Raw genomic sequence first — 22,659 nt, 5'->3', positions numbered from 1 at the left:
CATGGTATTCCCTTATCTTTAACAGGACACAGTCAGGATTAACTTGAGCCTGTGGAGGGAGGCAACGGTTACTGACCTCAACATTGGGGACCATGTCAAATTTTCGCATGTAAAAGTCTCCACCAGTGACTGCAGACTACAGCTCCAGACAACGAATTGTACTGAGACTGAGGTACATTGTTGTTCCCTTTGTTTTTTCATTTTTAAACACAACCATAATATTTTTTCCTTTTTTTTATTACAATTTTGAAGTATACAAGGGAAAACTACGTATTAAGTTTTGAAAAAAATTAACTATTTAACTTGTAAGGATGTGATACTGCTGGTGAGCTGGAGAGAGAGAGGCTGTGGCTGATTCACATAGAAAGTATTTCTTATTTTTTTTATTTATTTATTTTTTTATGTACTTTTACTGTAGTATGATTTTTCATGCAGGACTTTTACTTGTAATGGAGTATTTTTACATTGTTGTATCTGAATACATCTTCCATGACTGGTTAAGTGACAAGGTATGTTTACTTTATCTCAACAGAAGGCAAAAGACACAAGTGTCACTGCGCACATCATTGGTGTGATGGAGGTGGACTCGAACAAGGAGGAACTTGAAGTACTCCTTGAAACTGGAGAGGTACTGAAAATCAATGAAGCTTCATGGCAGCCATTTGATGGGGATCTAAAGAAAGGAAAGGTGGAGATCCAAGTTAATGGCAAGCACATCAGCCATATTCAGCATTCAAACAGAGAGATCTAATGTGTTTGCAGATATAAAAATGTAAGATAGTTATTTATTTCCTGTGCATCTTTAAATGGTCATCTATTTTATTTATTATACAGATTATATTTGCGCTCTGTTAAAAGTTTATGTTCAAATGTATTTATTAACTATTATTATATATTATTAACTATATTTATTGGATTTATTATACAGATTATATTTACTGGATTATTAGGGCCTGAGCACCGAACAGCCCTATTGGATCTGAAGGAATTATTTTTCTCTATTATTATTATTCTTCCGAAACAAACGCATTTTTGAGGGCCTAAACATGCACGAAAAGTTGTTAAACTTTGCACATACATCGGAAGTGGTGAAAAATTTGATATTTTATGGGTTTCACAAAAAGGTGGGGCAAAATGGCTCAACAGCGCCCCCCAGAAAATTAAGAAAATTGAGCCCCTCGATACAGATTGTCGTAGAAGAACGAAATTCAGTATGCTTATGTATCATGACCAGATGCACCAAAAAGTCTCTTGGACACATACCCTAAGTCCAAAAGGAAGTTGGCCATTTTGGATCAACATTGCGATTTTTACGCAGATTTAGTCATTTCCAGCCCGCATACTTTAACATACTCCTCCAAGAGATTTGACCTCAGCAACTTCAAATTCAGTCAGTATCATCTACAGACCCTGGAGATGAAAAGTTATCAAAATGGTGAGTTTTGAAAATTGAAACTGCAATAACTCCGGCATACATGATCCTAAGAGACCCAAACCTTTTGTGCTTGAAAAGAGTCCCGCCCTTAACAGATCCATTTGTGAATACTGGATCTGAGTCATAGCGCCACCTACTGGCAACAGGAAGTAACATTTTTTACACTTTGACGCCTTGTGGGAAGCATGGGGGGGCAAAGGCTTGACAACCGATGACATCACACCGCAACCAGTGCGGTGAAATTTCGTCTTTACAGACACTACACGGAGAGAACTATTCTGATTGGTGAATTACCTTTACGCTTTATTTGGCAGCTGGTGCCTTCAGTTTTTTCATGCGCCACATTCATTAACACACAGCTGATTTTACACACGCAGACAGGTCCAGGTATCATCGGATAATTCGTAATTCATTTGTGATTCAAAAACCAAAAAACGGTAAATCTGTTATTGATTTCAAAACAAAAAACGGAAAACCGTTTTTGATGTCAGAATCAAATGACGAAAAAGCAATCAAACCCGGCCCATTTTTGGTTTTTGCTGATTTGTTTTATCGTTATTCTTTTTTGGATTGAATATTGCACAGGTCTGCAGACATTCAGCCAATTCGTTTTTGCGTTTGAAACCAAAAACGGAAGTCACATGCTTTTTTCCTTTTAAACCAAAAATGAAATCACGTGATCTATTCCTTTTTTGTTTCCCAATGAAAATCCAGAAAACCAAATTCAAAAGACCGTGCAATTTTGGTTTAGAATCAAGTATTTTTTGTCAGTTTTGAACGGTAGCGGAAGCGGCTACATTAGCCTACCCATGATCCTCAGCGACCGTTGCTATGGTGAAGACGCCAGCAACAGCCTTAACATATAGTCAGTATAACATTATGTAGTACTGCAGATTATTGGTTATGATTGGGATCAACGTACTTTACTGTACATTGAACTGTAAGGAAAATAATGTGTGCTATGGATAAAGAAACAAAGTGTATGAAATATATGAAGGTGACAAGAGAATAAATTAAACATAAATAATTAATAAATAATTACATTATGTAACAGTGAAGGTTGAATAAAATGCACAATCTAAAGTCCAGTTTGATGAAAAGGTTGACTGCGTTGGAGCAGCGGCGGGGGGCATATGAAAAACTCAAGACAGAGACTCATCAGCCAGACATTTCTCTGTTCTCTGTTAAACAGTGGCTGAGATTGACACTAAAATGAGAATTGCTGGTCCACCTTAAAAGTAAGTCCACCTTAAGTGAGCCTGGTCAAGTTAAGCTAACACATAGTTGCTAACTTCGGGGCTAACCCCCTTCGATAGGTGAGTATTTTCTTTGTCTTGAGGAGCTGCAGCATTTATTTACTGACAAACAGCCTGTACTGTACATTTACTGTCAGATTGACAACTTACTGCTAAACTTTTCCTCTGCTCTGCTCACGTTCCTGTCATGTTTCTGCCGCTCACCCTCTGCGCTTGCGCAACTACACACGCACATTTACATACACATACCTACACACACACACGCAATGCCTTATTCTTTAAAGGAGCTATGTTACCATTGTACCTTTCACATAGATGCCCTTTTTAAGAACAAAGAGAGGGAGGATGACTAAAGAAAATCCACAGTGACGTAGGGTATTATTGTGCGAGTGAAAATCATGAGCCGCTCATTTATATTAATGATTGTCTGAAATTTTAGCAGCAGTGCTCGTAATTTAGCACTTTACGAAAGTGAAAGTGTAGGGCTTAAATGAGGGATGTGAAATGTAAAGCTCAGTTTTATAACCCCATCTTCATCCCATTTACACCATGTTTTACACACACACGCGGCTGTTGCTGGCGTCTTCACCATAGCAATGGTCGCTGAGGATCATGGGTAGACTAATGTAGCTGCTTCCGCTATCGTACAAAACTGACAAAAAATACTTGATTTCTAAACCAAAATTGCACGGTCTTTTGGGTCCAGGTATCATCGGATAATTCCAATTCCTTTTTTTCATTTTAAACCAAAAACGAAAAACTAAATCTCATGATCTATTCCTTTTTTGTTTCCCAACGAAAATCCACAAAACCAAATTCAAAAGACAATGTGCAGTTTTGGTTTTTGCAAATTCCTTTTTTCATTTCTCATTTGGGACGTGGTGGAAAGACAGGAAGCGGAAGTAAAGTGTAAAAACGTCAAAATTAAATTCCAAGAGGATAGAATGGCCATTCTATTAAAAATGTAACACCCAACATTATGCAAGCACAGGACCTAATAAAATTAGTAAATAGGCCTACATATGCTATGCATATGAAATATAATTTATCCAAAAAATGTGTGATATATTAGATAATTATTTGTATAGAGTGAATTAATAGCCTAATTAATTACATGTGTGGAAATAGTCTGTGTCGTCCTTCCCAAACAGTCACAGAAGTGACAAGCAGAAGTGTCCACGTTACCAAACTGTTGTTACCATTTCACATACAGGTGTCACTCATTTCAATGTCACGACCACAGTGAAAGGGGTGAAATAATTTATCCGGGAGTAGCTGCAGTGCGCAACAATAACCACCAGGTGGCACACGTGAGCAGTTGAGATGCAGGGTCTGTCTGTCTCTTGTCATGCTCAGCAAGCAGACACGACAGAGGAACAGAGAAACCCCATGAAACTGTTTGAGAGTTAGCGCCACTTATTTTACTTATATTTTCTGCCGGACCTGTAAAGTATACTAACGCGTTGCATAGTCTTTATTTCATAAAGGACATTTATATTATGATATATAAACCAACCATCCGTCAACACAGTTTAGACCTCAATATATTAATTAATAATACGTAATTAATACGTGAGCATGCGCGCATGTGTGTAAATGGGATAAAGATGGAGTTGTAAAACTGAACTTTACGTTTCACATCCCTCATTTAAGCCCTACACTTTCACTTTGGTAATTTTCATCAAACTGGACTTTAGATTGTGCATTTTATTCAACCTCCACTGTTACATAATGTAATTATTTATTAATTATATATGTTTAATTTATTCTCTTGTCATACACATTGTGTATGACATATATGAAGGTCACATCTATTGTACAAAACTGACAAAAATACTTGATTTCTAAACCAAAATTGCACGGTCTTTTGAATTTGGTTTTATGGATTTTTGTTGGGAAACAAAAAAGGAATAGATCATGTGATTTCGTTTTTCGGATTAAAATGAAAAAAGGAGAAAAACACGTGACTTCCGTTTTTGGTTTCAAAATGCAAAAACGAATTGGCTGAATGTCGGCAGACCTGTGCAATATTCAATCCAAAAAGGAATAACGATAAAACGAATCGGCAAAAACCAAAAAAGGGACGGGTTTGATTGGTTTTTTCGTTATTTGATTCCAACACCAAAAACATTTTTTTGTTTTATGTTTTGAAACAAATAACAGATTTACTGTTTTTTGGTTTTTGAATTACAAATTACAAATGAATTACGAATTATCCAATGATACCTGGACCCAGACAATAGCGATGATTAGTACTGCAATATTTCAGCAACGATTTTAGTCACCATGCATTTATGAACAGCTGTTCTTCTGACAGAGAACTCGACATCTTTCATTTGATTTTCGGTGCCACAAGTCATCCAACATTAAATTGACTTTATTTATCTTTTCACCAAATGTCCACAAGATGTCTTTCACAGTTCTGCATGTGCAACCCCCCACACAGGGTAGGGCTGTAACAGTGACAGCATCTCCACATATTCAATTGTCCAAGTAAGGATGAATAATTTATTGAACTGAATAAAACTGAAAGAAATCACATTGAAATTGATTGAACATACTTGAAGTGAACTGAAATTAAATGAATTGAATAGATATGAAAATTACAAACTTACTTGCAGTAAAAGAAATAACCAATAAACAAATAAAAAGAACATAAAAATACAAAGAAAAAAACAAAATCCATAGTGCTTATAAACTTTGATTGTCAGTATGTTTCATCATCAAAAGAACAGAGAAAATACATAAAAACTGTACTTGCAAAACCAAAAACCATGGTGCCTATGAGAGTGACAAATTTGTCAAAACAGAGCTTTTGACATTAGAAGATAGTACAACTTTGTATCATTTGATGGAGATTAATGAACAAAGATATTACAATATCAATGGTTTACAATATACCAGTAAATATTTCCTGTCAGCAATCTAACCTAAGAATAAAAGCCCCCAGACCTTAACAGAAGCTCAGAAGTGAATTGAAAATTGGAAATGGGCCTATATCTTTGCATACAGCATAAGGTTTAAACCCTCTCAGTCAACTTACTAACTAAAAAAAAAAATGAGTGAGTTTTGAGACAGCGTTTATAAAGTAAATTTTAGGAAGATTTCTATGATTTAAATGTGTGATGATGTATCCCATGAAGCCAATGGGGTGCTCACCTGTGGGTTGGCCCTATTTCAACTCAAACAAACAAACAAACAAACAAACAATTAAATTAAAATACAGACTTTGATTCTCAATGAGTTGCCTTATAAAAGACTTCAGAGCTTGCAGTAAAATGAATAACAACCAAAATCCATACTGCTTTAGTATAAGTAGTATAGTTTAGTATAGTTGTATAAGGCAGAGCTGAACAATATATTTCACCATCAGTTGCACTAGTTATGTCCTGTACATGCAAAATATGCATTGTTAGGTTGTTGTTATACATTGTTCTTTCAGCCATTCTTTTGTTTGTTTTTTTATGGTTTTATGGTAGGCACAGTGCACAAATAATACTGTGCACAAGAACTTGTGACAAATGTGTCTAAACAGAGCTACTGACATTAGAAAATTGTATACATAGTGTCCTCTGTGAGACACTGATCAACAAAGACATTACAATTCTGATGGTTTGCAATATTCTTCAGCCATACCATTAAAGGCTTTTCACATCATGGTTAGACCTAGGCTGATAGGGTACCACCATTAGTTCATGGCTTTAAAGATCCAGTATCCCTGAATTGACAGTCATGTCAAAACTAGCATGGGAACATTTCTTTCCCAATCAAATCATTAGATGTGGCTTTTTGACTTAGGCATGTGTTGTGGGCATTGTGAAGACTGCTCTGAATATTCTGAACTTTTAACACAGGAGTTATATAAATGACCGCTGTGTATACCATGAGGTTTAGATCAGCCCAAGGCTACGCACACACGTGTGAAAGACCTTTGACGTACTTCCCAGCTGAAACCCCACCCTAATGATTAATATTTCTAAAACCTCTCCTCTTCTCTGGGTTAATTAGTTAGCTTGTGGTAAATGAAAAGGAAAGGAATAAATTCTTATGAAATACAAAATAAACATACATTGCTTGGATAGATGTCGACAATCAAAAAAGAATCTTTTAAATTGGTGTATTGTTTTTCAGAGAAGCAGTCATTTTGTCAACTGTCCAGGCATGTGTTCTATCATGTTGCTGTTTGTTGAATCTGTCCATTGTCGGCACAAACCAATGGAGTGAGGGCTGATGTGCAGCATTGTGCATGTGTCCCGGCAGCAGTACACCTGATCACTTGACAAAGGATCAACAGTAGTTAGGCTCCACTGTGATGGATGCACAGATGGTGATGTGAAGGTAGGGGGATGGAGCTGGTCCTGACAAAAGAAAACAGAAAGTTAATAAACTAAAGACTATGACACAAAACATATTCAAGAGTTACATAATACATAATAATCAAATACCTTCAACACTGCTGCAGTGCAGGAAACAATTTTCTGTCCAGTGCCATTTCACACAGAGAAGTTTTTGAGAGCTGCATGATGTTCAGCTTCTTTTACATGTTTCTCTCTCTGTGCAGTCTTGAGTGTGATCCCTCCACTGTGAAGTGGAGGGATCACAGTGGAGGAAGACCTGAAGAAAGACATTGATGTAAATGACAATGTTATACTCCTAGCTGTAGCATTAAAGTCAAGAGCAACAACAGTGTCATCAAAACTGTTGAATGAATACAAAATGAATGAACACACAATTAAAACAAAACGTTAGAAAGCACAAATGACATTTTTAATTCAAAAATAAAACCTCCATTACCTTATGCTCCACTGTGAAGAAACCCTGGCACTGGCAGGGGGAACACATGTCTCCATGTGGTCCAGCCGTCATGGTCCACTGTTGATTCACAGTTACACTGGTGCTGCAGGATCTGGTCTGGGTCAGCATGATGTCTTGGTTGTTATGAGACGATCCAGTGTCTCAGAGCCATAGAGGGGGTGAGGCAAAGGCTGGCAGGTGTTATCTTATCTCCCCTGCTTTGAAGAATGACTGGCGCTAGCAGGAAGTAGAACGTGTCTATCTATTAGTGATGGGTCCAGTGTAGATAAACAGTTAAGCCAGTGCTACAGCATCTGGTCTGTGGCAGCAGAGTGTCCTGGTTGTTATGAGCTAGTTCTCATGGTGCTGAAGGAGGTGAGGCCAAGGTGGACAGGTGTCATCACAGAGGACACAGTAGAACTGTGTCTCCTGTCCAGGGGAAAGTAAACTTAGAAAAGTTATAGTCTCTGGCAAGGCCACCCACCCTGCTAGTGAGCATAGCAGGAAATGGGTGGGAATGTGGGGTTTCAGCTGGTAGGCATATGTACATCAGAAAGTATGTGTTACATCTAAAACACATACTTTCTGATGTATTTCTGTTATAGTAAGTGTTAGCAGCTGTGCACAATGCTGTATACGGCTGCTAAAACAGTTTTGGCCTGTGCATTTATCAACCCTGATCCACACCCACCCTGATAAATGCACAGGCCAAAATATGTTGGAAATATAGCCCATAACAGTATAATTACCTGAAAAAAATATGGCCTGTTGTATTATCCAATTCTCTCAAAATTTAAGATTACCAAACAGAATTTAATTTCCAAGAACCATGTAGTTACCTAATAACACAACCTGATGCTAAGTATATTTTTGTCTTACTTGCCATTTTTAAGACCTGATGGAGGAGCTTAAACCAAAAACATGATTATGACAACTGTACCAGGATGGAGACATTGCTGTTCAGCAGTATGATATTCTCTCAGCAACAAAGAGGCCTTGTACATCAATTTCTCTTCAGCACATTACAACAGTCATATTAAGTTTTGAGGAGGGGATCCTCTGGTCCACCCTCCCTCCCCCACAGCCTTGGAGAGACTGAGGCAGCCTGGCAAGGTGCTGAAGCCAGGTTGCACAGAGGATACCCCTACTCTGTAATATACTGTTTTTGATTTCATAATTGCACTTTAGATAATTCAGTGTTTTAAATCAAACTGTTATCAATATAAAATTCTTCTGTACTTTTTGTTTTTTACACAAAGTTCTAATAAACTGTTTTCTATTGCACTGAATCACTGCACTGAAAATATTAGTTTGGTCACAAGTCCTTTGCATTTTTCTTTATCTTTAAAACTCAGCTGACTTCTTAATGAACTGCTGGAGGACATTACACAGTATACAGGATTATGATAACTGTAATAGGTTTTCATGACACCAGAATGGAGACAATGCTATAGTTGAGAGATGAAAATGAAGTCCAACAGTGTGTTCTTCTCTGTGGTTGCAGCAGTGATGAGTTGAGCATATCCCCTAGACTGAAACAGCTCCAGTACTGGCTTACTTGCGTTGGATAAGAGATTCTCGTAGAAATCGCCACAGACAATGATGGGGTGACAATCCATGATTTCCAGTGAGTCCAAAAGGCTTCCCAGGTTTGACAGGAATGATGTCAGGCTGTAGTCTGGAGGTCTGTACACAGCTGCAATCAATGCACTTACTGGGGCTTCAACCTTCAAAGCTACAAACTCAAGGTCGGTTACATTATGTATGTACTGTTTTTCACACACCTGAAAGTGGTTTTTCACATAAATAGCAACTCCACCACCTCCTCTGTTGGCCATTTGTGGAAAGTTTGTGTAGGACAGGTGTCTGTTGCATTTGAACATGTTGTAACCTTGTAAGTGGAAACTCTCTGCAACAAAGGAGCCTTGTAGGTGAGTTTCTGTGAGACACAAAACATCTGAGAGACACAATTCATGATGGCTCTTGATGTCATTTACATGAGATGGCAATCCTTCTGTGTTATGGTGAACAATGGTCAGTGTGTCATGCCCGCTCTAAGTTTGTTTGATATGAAGAAGAGGCATCATGTCATCCAAGATGAGTTGTCTCATGGTCTGTAAGGCTGCAGTGATTTCTGGGTTGGCATACATTTTACTCTCATCCATGTCCAGTAGGTACAGTCCACTGAGAGAGGTCACTCTACTCACAGCTACATAAGCCATGCCAGGTTCAAAAATGTGCTTCAGTGAGACTACGGCTGATGTTGTTGTCATACCTTGAAGCTTATGAACTGTACATGCAAAGGCCAGCTTAATGGGAAACTGTCTGTGTACCACTCCTTTCTGTTTAAGATTCTCCTCTGCTCTCTCTATGTACACAAGATTGTCAGGTGCCCCTGGTGCTCTGTTACTGCAATTCCTTCCAGCTGTTTCATCATCCATCTTGAGCCCAAGCATAGTGACATGTGCAGATTCATGTTGTTCAGAAGTTACTAACCTGACTAGAGTAGCAAACGAACCGTTCACTAATCCTCGAGAAACATCTATGTTTCTGGTGAGCATAACATGAGCACCTTCAGCAACTTGTAGTGTATCTGGTAACTCATTTCTGCCTCCTTTTAAATGGTTGGGCTTGTCATGACATTTTGCTATTTCGTGGGTCCTTTCTATAGTCATCAGCATCAATTTTAGTGATGTAAGAGTGAAGTTCAGTTAATGTTGCAGAGTTGTGGGCATCTACTTGTTTATTAGTTGCAAAAATGTGCAGGACATCAGTCGGGCAGAGTGCTGGTTCAGTGACAGTTTGTGACAGCAAAGGTCTGTCTGCTTCAGACAACTTATCTAACTTTTCTTTCACACGGATCTGGTTCAACATCTCTGCAAAGTCAACATCATCCTTTTGACGCATAATCTCAGTCAGACTGATCATCTGAAAGTGTTCCTGCCACAAGTCAATCTCTTAATGGGTCATGCACACAGAGGGGTTTAGCCTGTCGCACTGGTGGTAACTGATAGAAGTCTCTAACAGCTATTACTGACATTCCTCCAAAGGGTCTCTGACTGCCTTTGATCTGTTTGAGTCTCGCATCAACATAGGAAAAAAGGGCCTTTGACACCATGAACACTTCATCGATGATAATGATCTCAGCATTGAAAAGCTCACATCTGACTTCTTCCAATTTGTTGCCAAGTCCTTGAAATGGGGGTTTAAGGCTTCTCGGTAGTTTGAGGAGAGAGTGCAGCATTGTGCCTGAGATGTTAAAGGCTGCTCTTCCAGTGAAAGCAGTCAACAGGACAGTGGGTTTTGAAATGTCAGCATCCTCAGCATGTCTTGGCAGTTTGCACAGTATCTTAGATGCCTCTGAGTAGATACATTTGATAGGATGTGACTTCCCTGTTCCAGCACCACCGTTTATATAAAAGAAAAACTGATCTGGATTTAGGCCACATGTTCGCTTTATGCACCAGTCTCAAACTGTGTAGAATATACAGGTTTGCTTCTGGTTCAGATTCTGAAACATTTGCCGTAACAGTACAGGATGTATTGCAGGGAGCTCTCTGATAGCTCTACATTCTGTAACAGCATTACCTTGAAAGCACATTTTCTTGTTCATTTACAGAGTCTGGCTCTCTTGCCTAAAGTTCTTTAATACACTCCAACCTCACTAGTTCAGATTCAGGTGCAAGGTTAGACCATTCATCAATTACACCTCTGTTCTGTTCATACTCTTTGACAGAATCCTAGTTAGTAGTTGAGCTGCGCCATCTTTGTAGAAGGACTCGTACGTGGGAAAAGACTGTCTTTTCAGTTCCTGGTCTGATCGGTAAGAAAGGTAAAGTTTCAGCAATATGCCATAGTATTGCTCTGGATACTTTTTCTCTGAGGGTCGGTGAAATCTGATTATGGCAGGCTTATCATTACTTCTCATTTGAACAAATCCCATGTCATTTAACAGCGGAACAACATTTCTATCCTTTGTCTGTTCTCCATAGACAATCCTGCAAGTAGATGCAAAATCCTCCAAGCACATCTCCTCAAACTCTGGTGTTTCAGGCTTGGATTTGTATTTGTCAGTGTAAGATGTCATCCACACATTTTCACTCTCTGGCGCAGTGCTTTCCAGGTATGACAGTGGACGACTCATTCTGACTGCATTGTCATCTGTCTGTATGAATGACACCACGTGAACACTTTTTCATGTTTATACCACATGCGCGAGTCACACATTCCTGAGCGCTGAACTCTTTTTTGAGTATGCCTGCATGATTTCCCTCATTTCATCACATTCATTGACACTGTCCATTTTGGAGTTCTGAATGACTGTTTTGAAGTACTTAGAAAGGCCTGCCTCCTTCTTAGTTATATAACTTGTGAGATAAACTATTGCTCCGTATGCATTCAGTATATAACTTACATCAAGACTGCCATTCCAGACTCCAAGCAGATGGGGATTATATCCATTTACCCAGCAGTCCTTTGGATCACGCTTCAGTATCACTGCATCAGAGTTGTTTATCATACTCAAGCATTGCTCATAATCTTCAAATGTTAAATTACATCGAGCCAGAAGCTGCTCCAAAGTTAGGGAGGCAGAGAAAGGTTCATTCAACAACTGGTTCAGCTGTCTGAGCTTTTGCTTTGCTTCTTCCACTTGTGGTTGATCATTGTCCTCATTGAGTCTCACTATCATTGTCTCTCTGGATGGTTGTTTGGGAAATCCAAATCTGTAACCAGAGCCAGGATATTTGAAACATGTTCTTGAATGCTTTTCGCTGTGCATTTGCACCTCTGTGACTTTCTTGTACAGGTCAGGTTGTGTATGTGGGTCAGGTAATTGAGCAGTGATGTATTTGGACACAAAATCACACGCAGTCTGATCATCATCTTCATCAAACACAGGTGCACTTTCTACCCATAAGAGGCAGTGTATGTGTGGGCTTCCTCTGTGCTGAAACTCCACTCTGTAAAAGTAGTCAACAACTTTGCCAAGGGGTTGTGCAGGAGACAAGATTAAATCTCTGAATAATGCTTCAACACGTTTATCAAACATGCTCATTGCTGTGACAGGATTGCTTCGCAGTATGTCACACTTTTCTGACCAGTCAAGCCCTTCAAAATGGACTTTTTCACCCTGCTAAGCCTTTATTGCCTCGATTACTTCTGGCCAACGCATTTCAGCTGCAGAAAATGTACAAAAGAATGTAGGAGTTCCCAGCTGTCTGATCATGGCAAAAAGATCTTTTGTTGTTTTCTCCCAATAGGCTGGTGTCCCTCTGAGTGGCTGCATGAATCTGATTGCATCTGTATTACGCACCAGTTTCTCAACCTCTCGTTTATCTTGCAACATTCCTGAAGTTATTTTGTGCCTATCTCTGGTCAGAGCTTTTCCTTTACGTAGTTGTATTGTCATGCTTGAAGTGGCTGTTGGGACGGGCAGTAGTGCGTTAATTCATAATTATCATAGATAATTATGAATTTTGAAAATAAGATATTGTTTTAGACACCAACTGTTGGATCTGTGAGGAACACAGTTGATTATTTGCAAGAATTATCAATTATCAAAGATAATTAACTAATTATAACAATTAATAGAATTATTAATATGAATTAACAAATACGGGGCACCACCCGGAAACCGGGACCAATAACCAAACAAGGTAGTCTCATAAATGGGAGTTCACCTAGAATGTTAATATCTGCGAGATATCAACATTCGAGGGTGAACAAAGAAGGGTGAATTTGAGCTCTGACTCCTTCAATCAGCCACTTTTCACAATGTTACACACAATAATTACCCAGTAAAAAAAATGATCATAATACACACTGTCAAGCATTACAGGACATATGCCCATCTGTTACAATATGAGACCAAAGACTAGCTGTTTGGTTTGGTTACCTTTCAAAAACCATGCAATATGTCATTAACAACAGACAGGAACTACATTTTGAACAGACAATCAGAAAACAATATTGAACATGATTAAATATTTTTATTAATAACATCTTAACTATATAAAACAACTATTATACAATATAAATATGCTATTTAAATTGAACTATATAAAAATTAAACTAAGGAACTACGAAACTAACTTAAATGTAACAAACTAACAACAAAAACAACAACAACAACAACAACAAAAGTTTCACAAACTATTTTTCTATCTTCTAAATCATCACTTCAGTGGGAGAAGTTCATGGCATCTTTTGAGTTTGTTAATCTTCTCCTTGAGCTTGGGGCAGGAGTCCACAAATTGTTTCAGCTGAAAGGCAAACTCCTTCTGGGTTGTCCCCTCTGTGTAGAGGGGGACATCAAAGTCTTCTCCTTGAGAAGCTATATCCACCTGTAATCACAGCTACTAAATTGTATTACATTATAGTGAAGTCTGCACACACATGCACACAATTATTACATAACAATATTCATTACATGCCCCCATCCCCCACAATTAAAAACAGTAGCTACAAGGTATTCTGATATGACATAATTTATAGTAGTGAATAACAGTTTAAAAGCAGGCATGGTTGCACCACAAATACAGCTGTAACACTTTCACATGCAATGCACATACTATACCTCAGCAGTGATACTTGTAAGAGCCATTGTAGTCTTTTCGACATTGTGGCATTTCAAGGCTTGGGACACAGAGAGACTACTTTTATATGTCTTCTGCATCACATGTGCAGGTGTACTCACTGCACAACAAACACAAAATAATAAGTAATATACTTCTTTCCCATATTTGTTAGGTGGCTTCAGCACTACACATAATATTTGGTACAACAGTGCCTCAGTATTGATTTGTGACATGGCTTACATCGACACAATATTAAACATTGCTACAAGCAACTATACTGTAGCTAATAAAATGCTAAATTATGAACACTGTATCCTGGAAAACATGTTAAATCTGATTATTTATTTTTCTTTACTTAGTTAATTTATGTGAAGTGAAATTAGCATTCTTTAATGTTATTGATATTCCAAATTGTAGTTGATTTGATAAAACCTTGAAACAGGTATGAACCGAACAGTGGCTCTAAAATTGAGGTCTGAACCAAACCATGGATTTAGAGAATTGTTACACCTCTATCACATTTTATCTCTAAACAGGGTTCAGCTTTTTATAAGAGTCACAGCTGATACATGTCTCCTAGGTCAGGGTGGGCATTGGACAAAATACTTATTTTGTCATCTTTCAATCCAATACACCAACACAATCTACAGCCTCTTGATAAACTTTTGAAAATAATTTTACAAATAGTATTCTTTCAACAGCCCTAAAAAGCATTTATGCAAAACTTTTGGAAAAATATCCTTGCTTGGGTTTTTTGCTTCTCTTCTTCTTGTCTTTCTTCTTGTTTGATGAAGACGACGAGGATGAGGATGAGGAAGAGGTAGAAGAGGACGATGAGGATGAGGATGAGGATGTGGATGAGGATGATGAAGAGGGTGTTCTTTTTCTTTTTGTTTTTTTCTCTATTAGGAGAAACATTAAAAAAAATAATTAAATTTTCAGTGTTTTATTGTAACTTAACATTTATTGCCATTACTTTTTTCTCTCAACAGTGCTACATATGTAGTAGCAAATTTGTGGATATTTTCAATTGTTATGTCCAACAGTTCATTGAATAGATACAGTAGCATGAAAAGAGTATTTTCCCCCTTTTTGATTTCTTCTGTCTTTGCATTTTTGTCACACTTACTTGTTTCATACAGTTTTATATTGTATAAGACATAGAAAACCTGACTAAACACAAAATATTCTTTAAATAATAATTTAATTTCTTTAAAGAAGAAGTAGTACTGAAAACCAAGAGAACCCTATGTGAAAAAGTAACTGCCCCCTTAGTTAATTAGTAAGTTAATAATTGGGTTAAATTTGATTAGATATGCCCTGGCCTGATTACTGCCAGCCCAGTTGGATCTAAACATCACTTAAATACAACCTTTCCAGTAATGTCAAGTAGACTCAAATGTCTCAGCAAACAGCACACTATTTCACTACCAAAAGCAAAAGGCATGAGAAAGAAAGTTATTAAATTATATCAGTTACAAGGGTTGAAGAGCCATTTCTAAGGCCAGCTAACCACAGGGAGAGCCATTATTAATTTGACAAATTATAGTAGTTACTTAAGGGTGTGGACAATTTTGCCAAAATATTTATCGTATATCATCTTCATGATGAATCTCAAGATTCAAATCTGATTCTTGGGTGACCGATTCAGAAACAATTATTGATTCAATGAATAGAAAAGGGGCACTATTTTCAGTCTATATATATAAATATGAAACATAACTGGCAATAAATGGTCCGCAGCCCTAAAAAGTTAACTGCATTAATTAATGAATACATTAATTTGAAAGCATCTTACAGTCTCCGGCCTGCATGAGAATAACAAAATGAGGTGGAGGAAGAGTGCTCCGCTGTGTTAATATTAATGTCACGTCTCCAACAGTGGAGAGCAGCCTCTCTGCTGCACCGCTAACTCTGGGGAAAGACATCGTTGTCCAACACACTGGGCAGGCACAGGGTTTTTGAGGTGAAACAGATTGAGCACCTCTGAGTTGGTTAAAGTTGTTTAATGCTGCAGTATGTGTTGGTCAGCGGGTCCTGTTTGTTACTGCTGATCGTCGCTCCGCTCAGCTAAGGCTAACATTAGTTTCTGGGTGACGGTGTAGAAAGTTGACAATATACTTCACGTTCATCTTGCAAAGGTAATTATTTAGTCATTAAATCAAAACATGTTTACAACCGCTGCCTTTTTTGAAAATCAACTACAACATAAATAGCGTTTGCATGCTGTAGACTGTCTGGGTCTGCTCTGTGCATCCCGGCCAAAATAAGAGTGTTGTTGGTTCTGCTATTCTGATGTGAGTGACATTAATGCGAGAAGCATTCGATAAATTATTTAATAAAAAAGATGTTACCAATTATTTTTTGATTTTAAATTGCAACATCAAGAAAAAATAAAATAAAATAAAATCATACTTCCCATGTCTTGTATTTCTAAGACTTTTGAAAGATTGATTTAAAACATTTTAAAACCATTTAAGCCATTATTTTTAGATGAATGAATCCAATGCCTTTTAAGACTTATTTAAGGATCCGTAGCAACCCTGTCCAGCCTTACAAAATTTGTCCAATTATTTAATACTATGAGATATGATTGTGAATGTAAATGTGCTCTAAATATGATGAATAAACTGAGCCCAATTAATCAGCAGGAGTGATGAGTGAATTTTTAATCCTTAATTGCAAACCAGTCTTCTGTCTCTTTTCCATGGATCTGAAACCCTGCATCTTCATTCTCCATATGCCTGCTCACCAAAACTTTGCTCTGCGCTCCATAAGAACAGTTAACATTTGGATTGTGATATTAAAGATAAGATAATAATGTTAAACGGAACATGATGCAGTGATATTGCCACACCAAGCACAGACACACAGACTTTAAAAGGGAGGCACTGCTTGAATAGAGAAGACATAGATATTTTTTGTGTTGTGTTAAATTATTTTAAATAAGATGTTCACACTCTTTCATAAATGTTTATTCATATAACTAACTGTATTGCTTTCATAAAGTCATATCGATTATTCAAAGCTCCATCGGATTGAAGATTCTGAATAATCAGCTTGATCATGGCTCAGCATCTGTTTTAAATAATCAATATGGCTTTATGAAAGCAATACTGTTAATGTCATGTGAATAAAAATTTACAAAAGATTGTGAACATTTTATTAAAAATATTTAAACATTCAACAAATAGCAATATCTCCTCTATTCTGCGGAGTGTTGTGATAGGTTCACTCTCCCCACTTGAAAGCATCTTTCATCAGAGGGATGTAACCCTTAACGTCCTTGTCAATGCAATGGTACTGCTTTCATTCACAACACAGCCGTACCGGCATTTCCCCTGAAATGTTACTTGGTCTTGAGGTGGGAAATTGGTGGTACAGATTTCCCTGAATATCGATCCCTGCTCCCATTCCCACATAATCTCATGCAGGAAATGTTTCTGAACATTCAGGGATAGACTGCATGCGTGAAAGGGGCTTTAGAATATTGTAGGCTTAATTTTCACAAGGAGTTTAGGGTTATTTAAATAGCTTGCAGTTTTTAGTTATGTTTCATTTTAATTGAAAATTAACTGTATTGTGATAGACAAGAGAAGGCTGACAAGTTTTTGTTTAAGCCTGTGCACCTTGGCATGTCTGTGCAAAGACCTGTATCCCCATTAACATCACATTTATTTTTTGGAAAAGAGAAAAATCTTGGTTTTGAGAATATAACCAGGCTTTATTTGACTACAAATTTCAATGTAGTACACTACCTGTCAAGATGCATTTCAATTACTGTTCTGGAAATGTAATTGTAAGACAGTTATAGAACTGTACCAATTGACTTAAATATTGAATGTGGTAACAGTAAAGTCACTGCATGAATTATTAGTACTGTATAAGCTGAAAAGTAAATCATAATGGTTTTTTTTATATTATTGACACCTCTATATGACATGTTGCATGTACTTTTGGTTAACAGAATATGTCAATCTAATGTAGATTGTTTCCTTCTGCAGCACACCAACACCATTTCAATCTTTTTCCAAGTAAACACAATATTTATCATAATCACAAAGTCTTCTGACTATATCATAGTAGAAATCTGGAGCATTACTAACCATCTGGATCACTCCCACCACGACTGCCACTCTCTGTTTCACTGATCTCCATAACAGAACTACAAAAGAAAATGTAAAGAAAACAAACAAACCGTGTTGGGTAATGTGCTGAGAGCTGTTACTAGCTAATTAGTAAAAAAAAATCCATTCCATGTTAGTACCGGTGTAACAACCAAGAAAAAAACAGGCTATTCAACATATATATACTTTTCTATATATTCAACATCTGCCAAGAATTTAAAAAATTAGTAATTGATAAGGAAGGCAAATACAAACCGTTCCTGGAGTGACCATTCTTCAAGCTGCTGATGATCTGTCTCTGCTGTAAAGACACAACATTTACTTAAATGGCGCCAAAGTTGGCTTCTGTTTGGGGAAATAAGGGGAAAGCTGAAGGATATCTCGGCTATCTCCATTATTACTTCACATGCAAGTTGTGAAGGGGACATCTTGGTGAATGCCTTAATGCTGTTTGAAACCCAATTCCAAGTCTTACACGGTTTCAGCTTTCTGTTCAAACCACATAAGACCACATGTCGTCATAATACCACTTGTAGGCCTAACTTATTTATACAGAGGCGAGCTGTTGTTTAAAGCCCAGTTTCTGAGTGGTGAAATCCTTATTCAGTTTGTGAAAATGGAATGGGGTTATTTCACTGCACTCCATGTAAATCTTTTGGTTTGACATAAAAATTTTAACGTTAAGTGTCATGGTTTTTGATCTTGACCATGTCTGCTGACCGCCACTTAACGTTGTTATTTATTTAAAAGGTAAAACCAATGTTTATCAAATTTGAAATGTGGTTTTACATATTGTTAAGAATGCTGTTATGACTACTATCAGTTTTAACTGCAAGTGGTGCAACAACAATCACTAGTTATTCCTGAACTTTTCCCAATTCCCGAATCTGTCGTGAATTTCTGTGCCACAGTAACGTTAGCTTAACGTACATTAGCTAACATTAGTTAACTTCTATCGTTTTTTATGCGTGCATTTGTAACACATAAAAAATACCGAATACACGCAATATTACCATCTTTAACGTTAATATTGACTGTAACTGCTGAATTTCTGGGGGTCTTCTAAATTAGATAGGTTACTCCACTGCAATGACTTATCTGCTCTTAGCATATGTATTTCAGTGTCTGTCTTCACCGGGACCACCGCCTCTTCTTCGTGGCCTGGCAGTCGAACACGTAAGACAATGCTCACCTCTTCGTTCAGGCCCTTGTTAACATTATCCCACACACGTTCTCCAATAACAGAGAGCCCGAGTCCCTGAATTTTCGATTGTGTCAGCAGGTTTATTATGTTCCTGTTAGGAGACGTTGCCACATTTGTGATGCGATCATACCAGACTGTCTAAAAAAATTTGGACGTGGTCACCGTGATGTCACCCATTGGTTTGTGGCCTGCAGTTTTGAGGCCTTGAGTTTAGCGATTTGACCGTTGCCATGTTTGATTTTTGGAGACACAAGTCACCATATTTGGACGAGAGGGTGGAGTTGGTGGTAGATGCTAGGTTAGCACGGTGCACGCAGACAATAGCGATTAGCAAGTGTCAAGAAAGCATATAATACCTCAGTTCTCAGATTTTGGACGCACTGGGTCGCTGATTTTACAAGCGCCATTCCAGTGGAAAGGTCCGTGTCCTCTGCCTGCAGAATTTTGTTTGCCAGGTCGGGCAACATTAGCACATACAGGAGACAGGGCAATATTTTAGTATTGCACATTACGACTATTTGTTCAGTTAGACCTACTTATTCACAAGCAGGCACACAAACAATTAGGAAATGTAGCCTACAGTTTCAAGTGCTGTCAGTTGTGCTGAACACACAGCTCCGCCTGTGTGTGACTGATCAGGCGGAGCTGCAGCACCACGGACAGCGCTTCAAACTGTGCGCTGACGAGCAAACCAGGGTTTCCACCAGTGTATTGCGGACCCGCCAGCCCGCATAATTTTTTAAGTAAGCAAGAAAAGTTCATTTATATAGCACCTTTCACAAATACCAGTTACAAAGTGCTTCACAGTCAAAGAAATCAAATCAAATCAAATCAAATCAGAATAAATAAAAAACAAAGACACCAGATCAAATATACAAGGAGAGCAGCTAAAATGGATAAATGGGCTTTTAGCTGCTTTTTAAAAGAGTCTACATTATACATGGACCTTAAGCTATCCAAGGACCTTAACTGTATTTTAAGATGTTTATAAGATGCTTTCTAAATGGAAACGTGTTATATAAGCTCAGTGCGTAGACTATGCAGTTGAGAGAGAAGGGGGGATACCACTGTGTGATATGTGTAAATGTAATATAGTAATATAGTAATATAGTTTGTTATTTCCTGCCAATCCTTCACTATACCATTTATTATACTGATTATATTTATTGGATTCTTATTTATTGTGCACTATAAAAATGTATGTACAAATGTATTAATTAACTTTTATTATGTATTATTAACTGTATTTACTGTATTTATTGTGTTTATTATATGATTAAAGTATCTTGGCTTTATATGTATTGTGTCTTATGTGGTGTAATTGTAATTGAGGAGGAGGAGAGAATAGAAGCTATTTTTAAAACAGGTCTAAAAATAGCTTCACAGCACCCAGGTTGCTATGGTGACAGCGCCCCCTGTGGCAGAGATGAGAGAAGCACTACCTTTCATATTCAAGTTCCTAAACCAAAATCAGGCACAAACAACTTCCTATAACTCAAAGACTAAAAGTCATAGTGAAAAAATTTCTTCAGCATGAGCCACCCGAGATTTCAGTGGCGACACTGATGTAGTATATGTTTCTGTATGATTTAAAAAGAAGAAGCTGTGATAATTTATATATGACCATCATCTCAGTTTTTGACGACTTTCACACCTCAGATTACATTGGAGTGAATGAGACGGTTGAAGAGCACACTCTGTGCTTTTGGTCGATTTACTCAAAAACCGTGAGTCCTATTTTAATGGAAGTAACATTGGATGAGAGATGACAAGTCTACATTTTTTGTATAAATTGTGCTTGTACAGTGTAGGATGTGGAAGCAAGATCATAATGTTTTGAAGATTTCTGATACAATTTGAAGGCCTGAACTTTCAGTGCGTGATGTCATGAGTGACATCACGAGTAGTTTCTCTTCTTAAAAAGTGTAAAATGTAATTAACACACCAATCTGCCTTGTTTAGATCTCTGCATTAAACAAAGTTCAGTCAGGGAGAGACCCAATCCCAGTGAAAAGGGTTGCACTGCGGCAGGTAGGCTATACATTAGATAAATTGGTTAATTTGTTAAACTGAAGTTCAAAAGTAATCTCAGATTCATATCTGAGAGTTTTTTTAAGTTGTTGTTTTTTTTCACTTGGGTATTACTGTGGCATTACAAAAATAATATGGTATTCCCTTATCTTTAACAGGACACAGTCAGTGTAAACCTGAGCCTTTGGAGGGAGGCAGCCATCACAGACCTCAACATTGGGGACCGAGTCCAGTTCTCACACGTGAAGGCCTGCACCACTGATTATGGACTACAGCTCCAAACCACCAACTACACTAAGATTGAGGTACATTGTTGTTCCCGTTGTTTTTTCATTTTTAAACACAACTTTAGAATACAGTAGATGCCATAATGTATACAAGGGAAAATTACGGATTTATTAAGTTTTGAAAAAATTTAACAATTTAACTTGTTAGGATGTGATAGTGCTGGTGAGCTGGAGAGAGAGAGGCTGTGGCTGATTCACATAGAAAGAATCTTCTCAAGGAAGTGATATGCTTCCATTTTATTAAATGTATCAGTCCACACTGGATCCGAGACACTCTCACAGAGATGTGCCATGTTTTTTTCAATCCGTTTCTGTTGCGTTTAGTGAAGCGCAATCTCAGCAGGCAGCTGTTTAATAGTTCTTATTTATTATTTATTTTTATTTATTTATTTAACTTCATACAAAGTTTAGTAAACAGAAGAAACCTAAATTAAATCAATTTTTGTTGTGAGCAGCTTGGCCTTTAAAACAGCAGCAGTTCTCGGTTCACCTGCACACAGTTTTTCTGGTACTTAGCAGGTTGGTTGTTCCTGCATCTTGGGGAAGTTGTCACAGTTCTTCTGTGGATTTAGGTGTTTCAGCTGCTCATTTTGGCTTTTGACGTCTTACAAAAAGCAGTGTGTAGTCGGGGTCACATTTCAGATGTCTATGAGTTGTTAACAGCTCCACCAAATAGTGATTTTTCCCTCTAAACTTCTCACATGCTTTCATTTCAATAAATGGTCAAATGATACAATATTTTAGCAAAAATCAAAGATTCGAGAAAAAGTCCATAAACTGAAAACAGATTTGTGAATCAGAACTTTGTTTTTTCTTCTTTCCTCTCCCATTAAGCATTTCAAGACCCATCGGATTTATCTGCTGACCCTTTGGAGGGGCCGGACCCCTAGGTTGGGAACTACTAACTAGCTAACTGTATATAAAGTACTTGAAACTAGCTCCACCTC

The 22,659-nt window shown here is 37.6% G+C and overlaps 1 protein-coding gene across 2 annotated transcripts; it reads left to right on the top strand.

The window, feature by feature from the left end:
* On the top strand, window positions 1–22,046 carry LOC122982140. Of its 2 annotated transcripts, XR_006403398.1 has the most exons (4): window positions 1–172; window positions 533–628; window positions 21,357–21,425; window positions 21,584–22,046. XR_006403398.1 is itself a non-coding variant. In XM_044351209.1 (3 exons), the coding sequence occupies exons 1-3, from the start codon at window positions 512–514 to the stop codon at window positions 21,785–21,787; spliced, it is 390 nt and encodes a 129-aa protein (XP_044207144.1). In that variant the 5' UTR covers window positions 440–511; the 3' UTR covers window positions 21,788–22,046. The 2 variants fall into 2 exon arrangements, 1 of the variants encoding a protein (XP_044207144.1); XM_044351209.1 differs by lacking the exon at window positions 1–172 and having other exon boundaries at window positions 440–628.
* Window positions 22,047–22,659: the final 613 nt, after the last annotated feature.

The sequence above is a fragment of the Thunnus albacares genome, chromosome 5 (genome assembly GCF_914725855.1).
Source record: "Thunnus albacares chromosome 5, fThuAlb1.1, whole genome shotgun sequence".
Classification (NCBI taxonomy): domain Eukaryota; kingdom Metazoa; phylum Chordata; class Actinopteri; order Scombriformes; family Scombridae; genus Thunnus; species Thunnus albacares.
Note: the sequence above shows the minus strand (reverse complement) of the source record. Positions and strands in the feature narration are given on the sequence as shown.

What these genes read in the sequence shown, in the direction of transcription:
- LOC122982140 (XM_044351209.1), top strand. Translation starts at nt 512, where the DNA reads ATGTTTACTTTATCTCAACAGAAGGCAAAAGACACAAGTGTCACTGCG. An exon ending in TACTCCTTGAAACTGGAGAG is followed by an intron (nt 629 to 21,356) that starts GTACTGAAAATC and finishes TGCCTTGTTTAG; the next exon opens with ATCTCTGCATTAAACAAAGT. An exon ending in AAAGGGTTGCACTGCGGCAG is followed by an intron (nt 21,426 to 21,583) that starts GTAGGCTATACA and finishes TATCTTTAACAG; the next exon opens with GACACAGTCAGTGTAAACCT.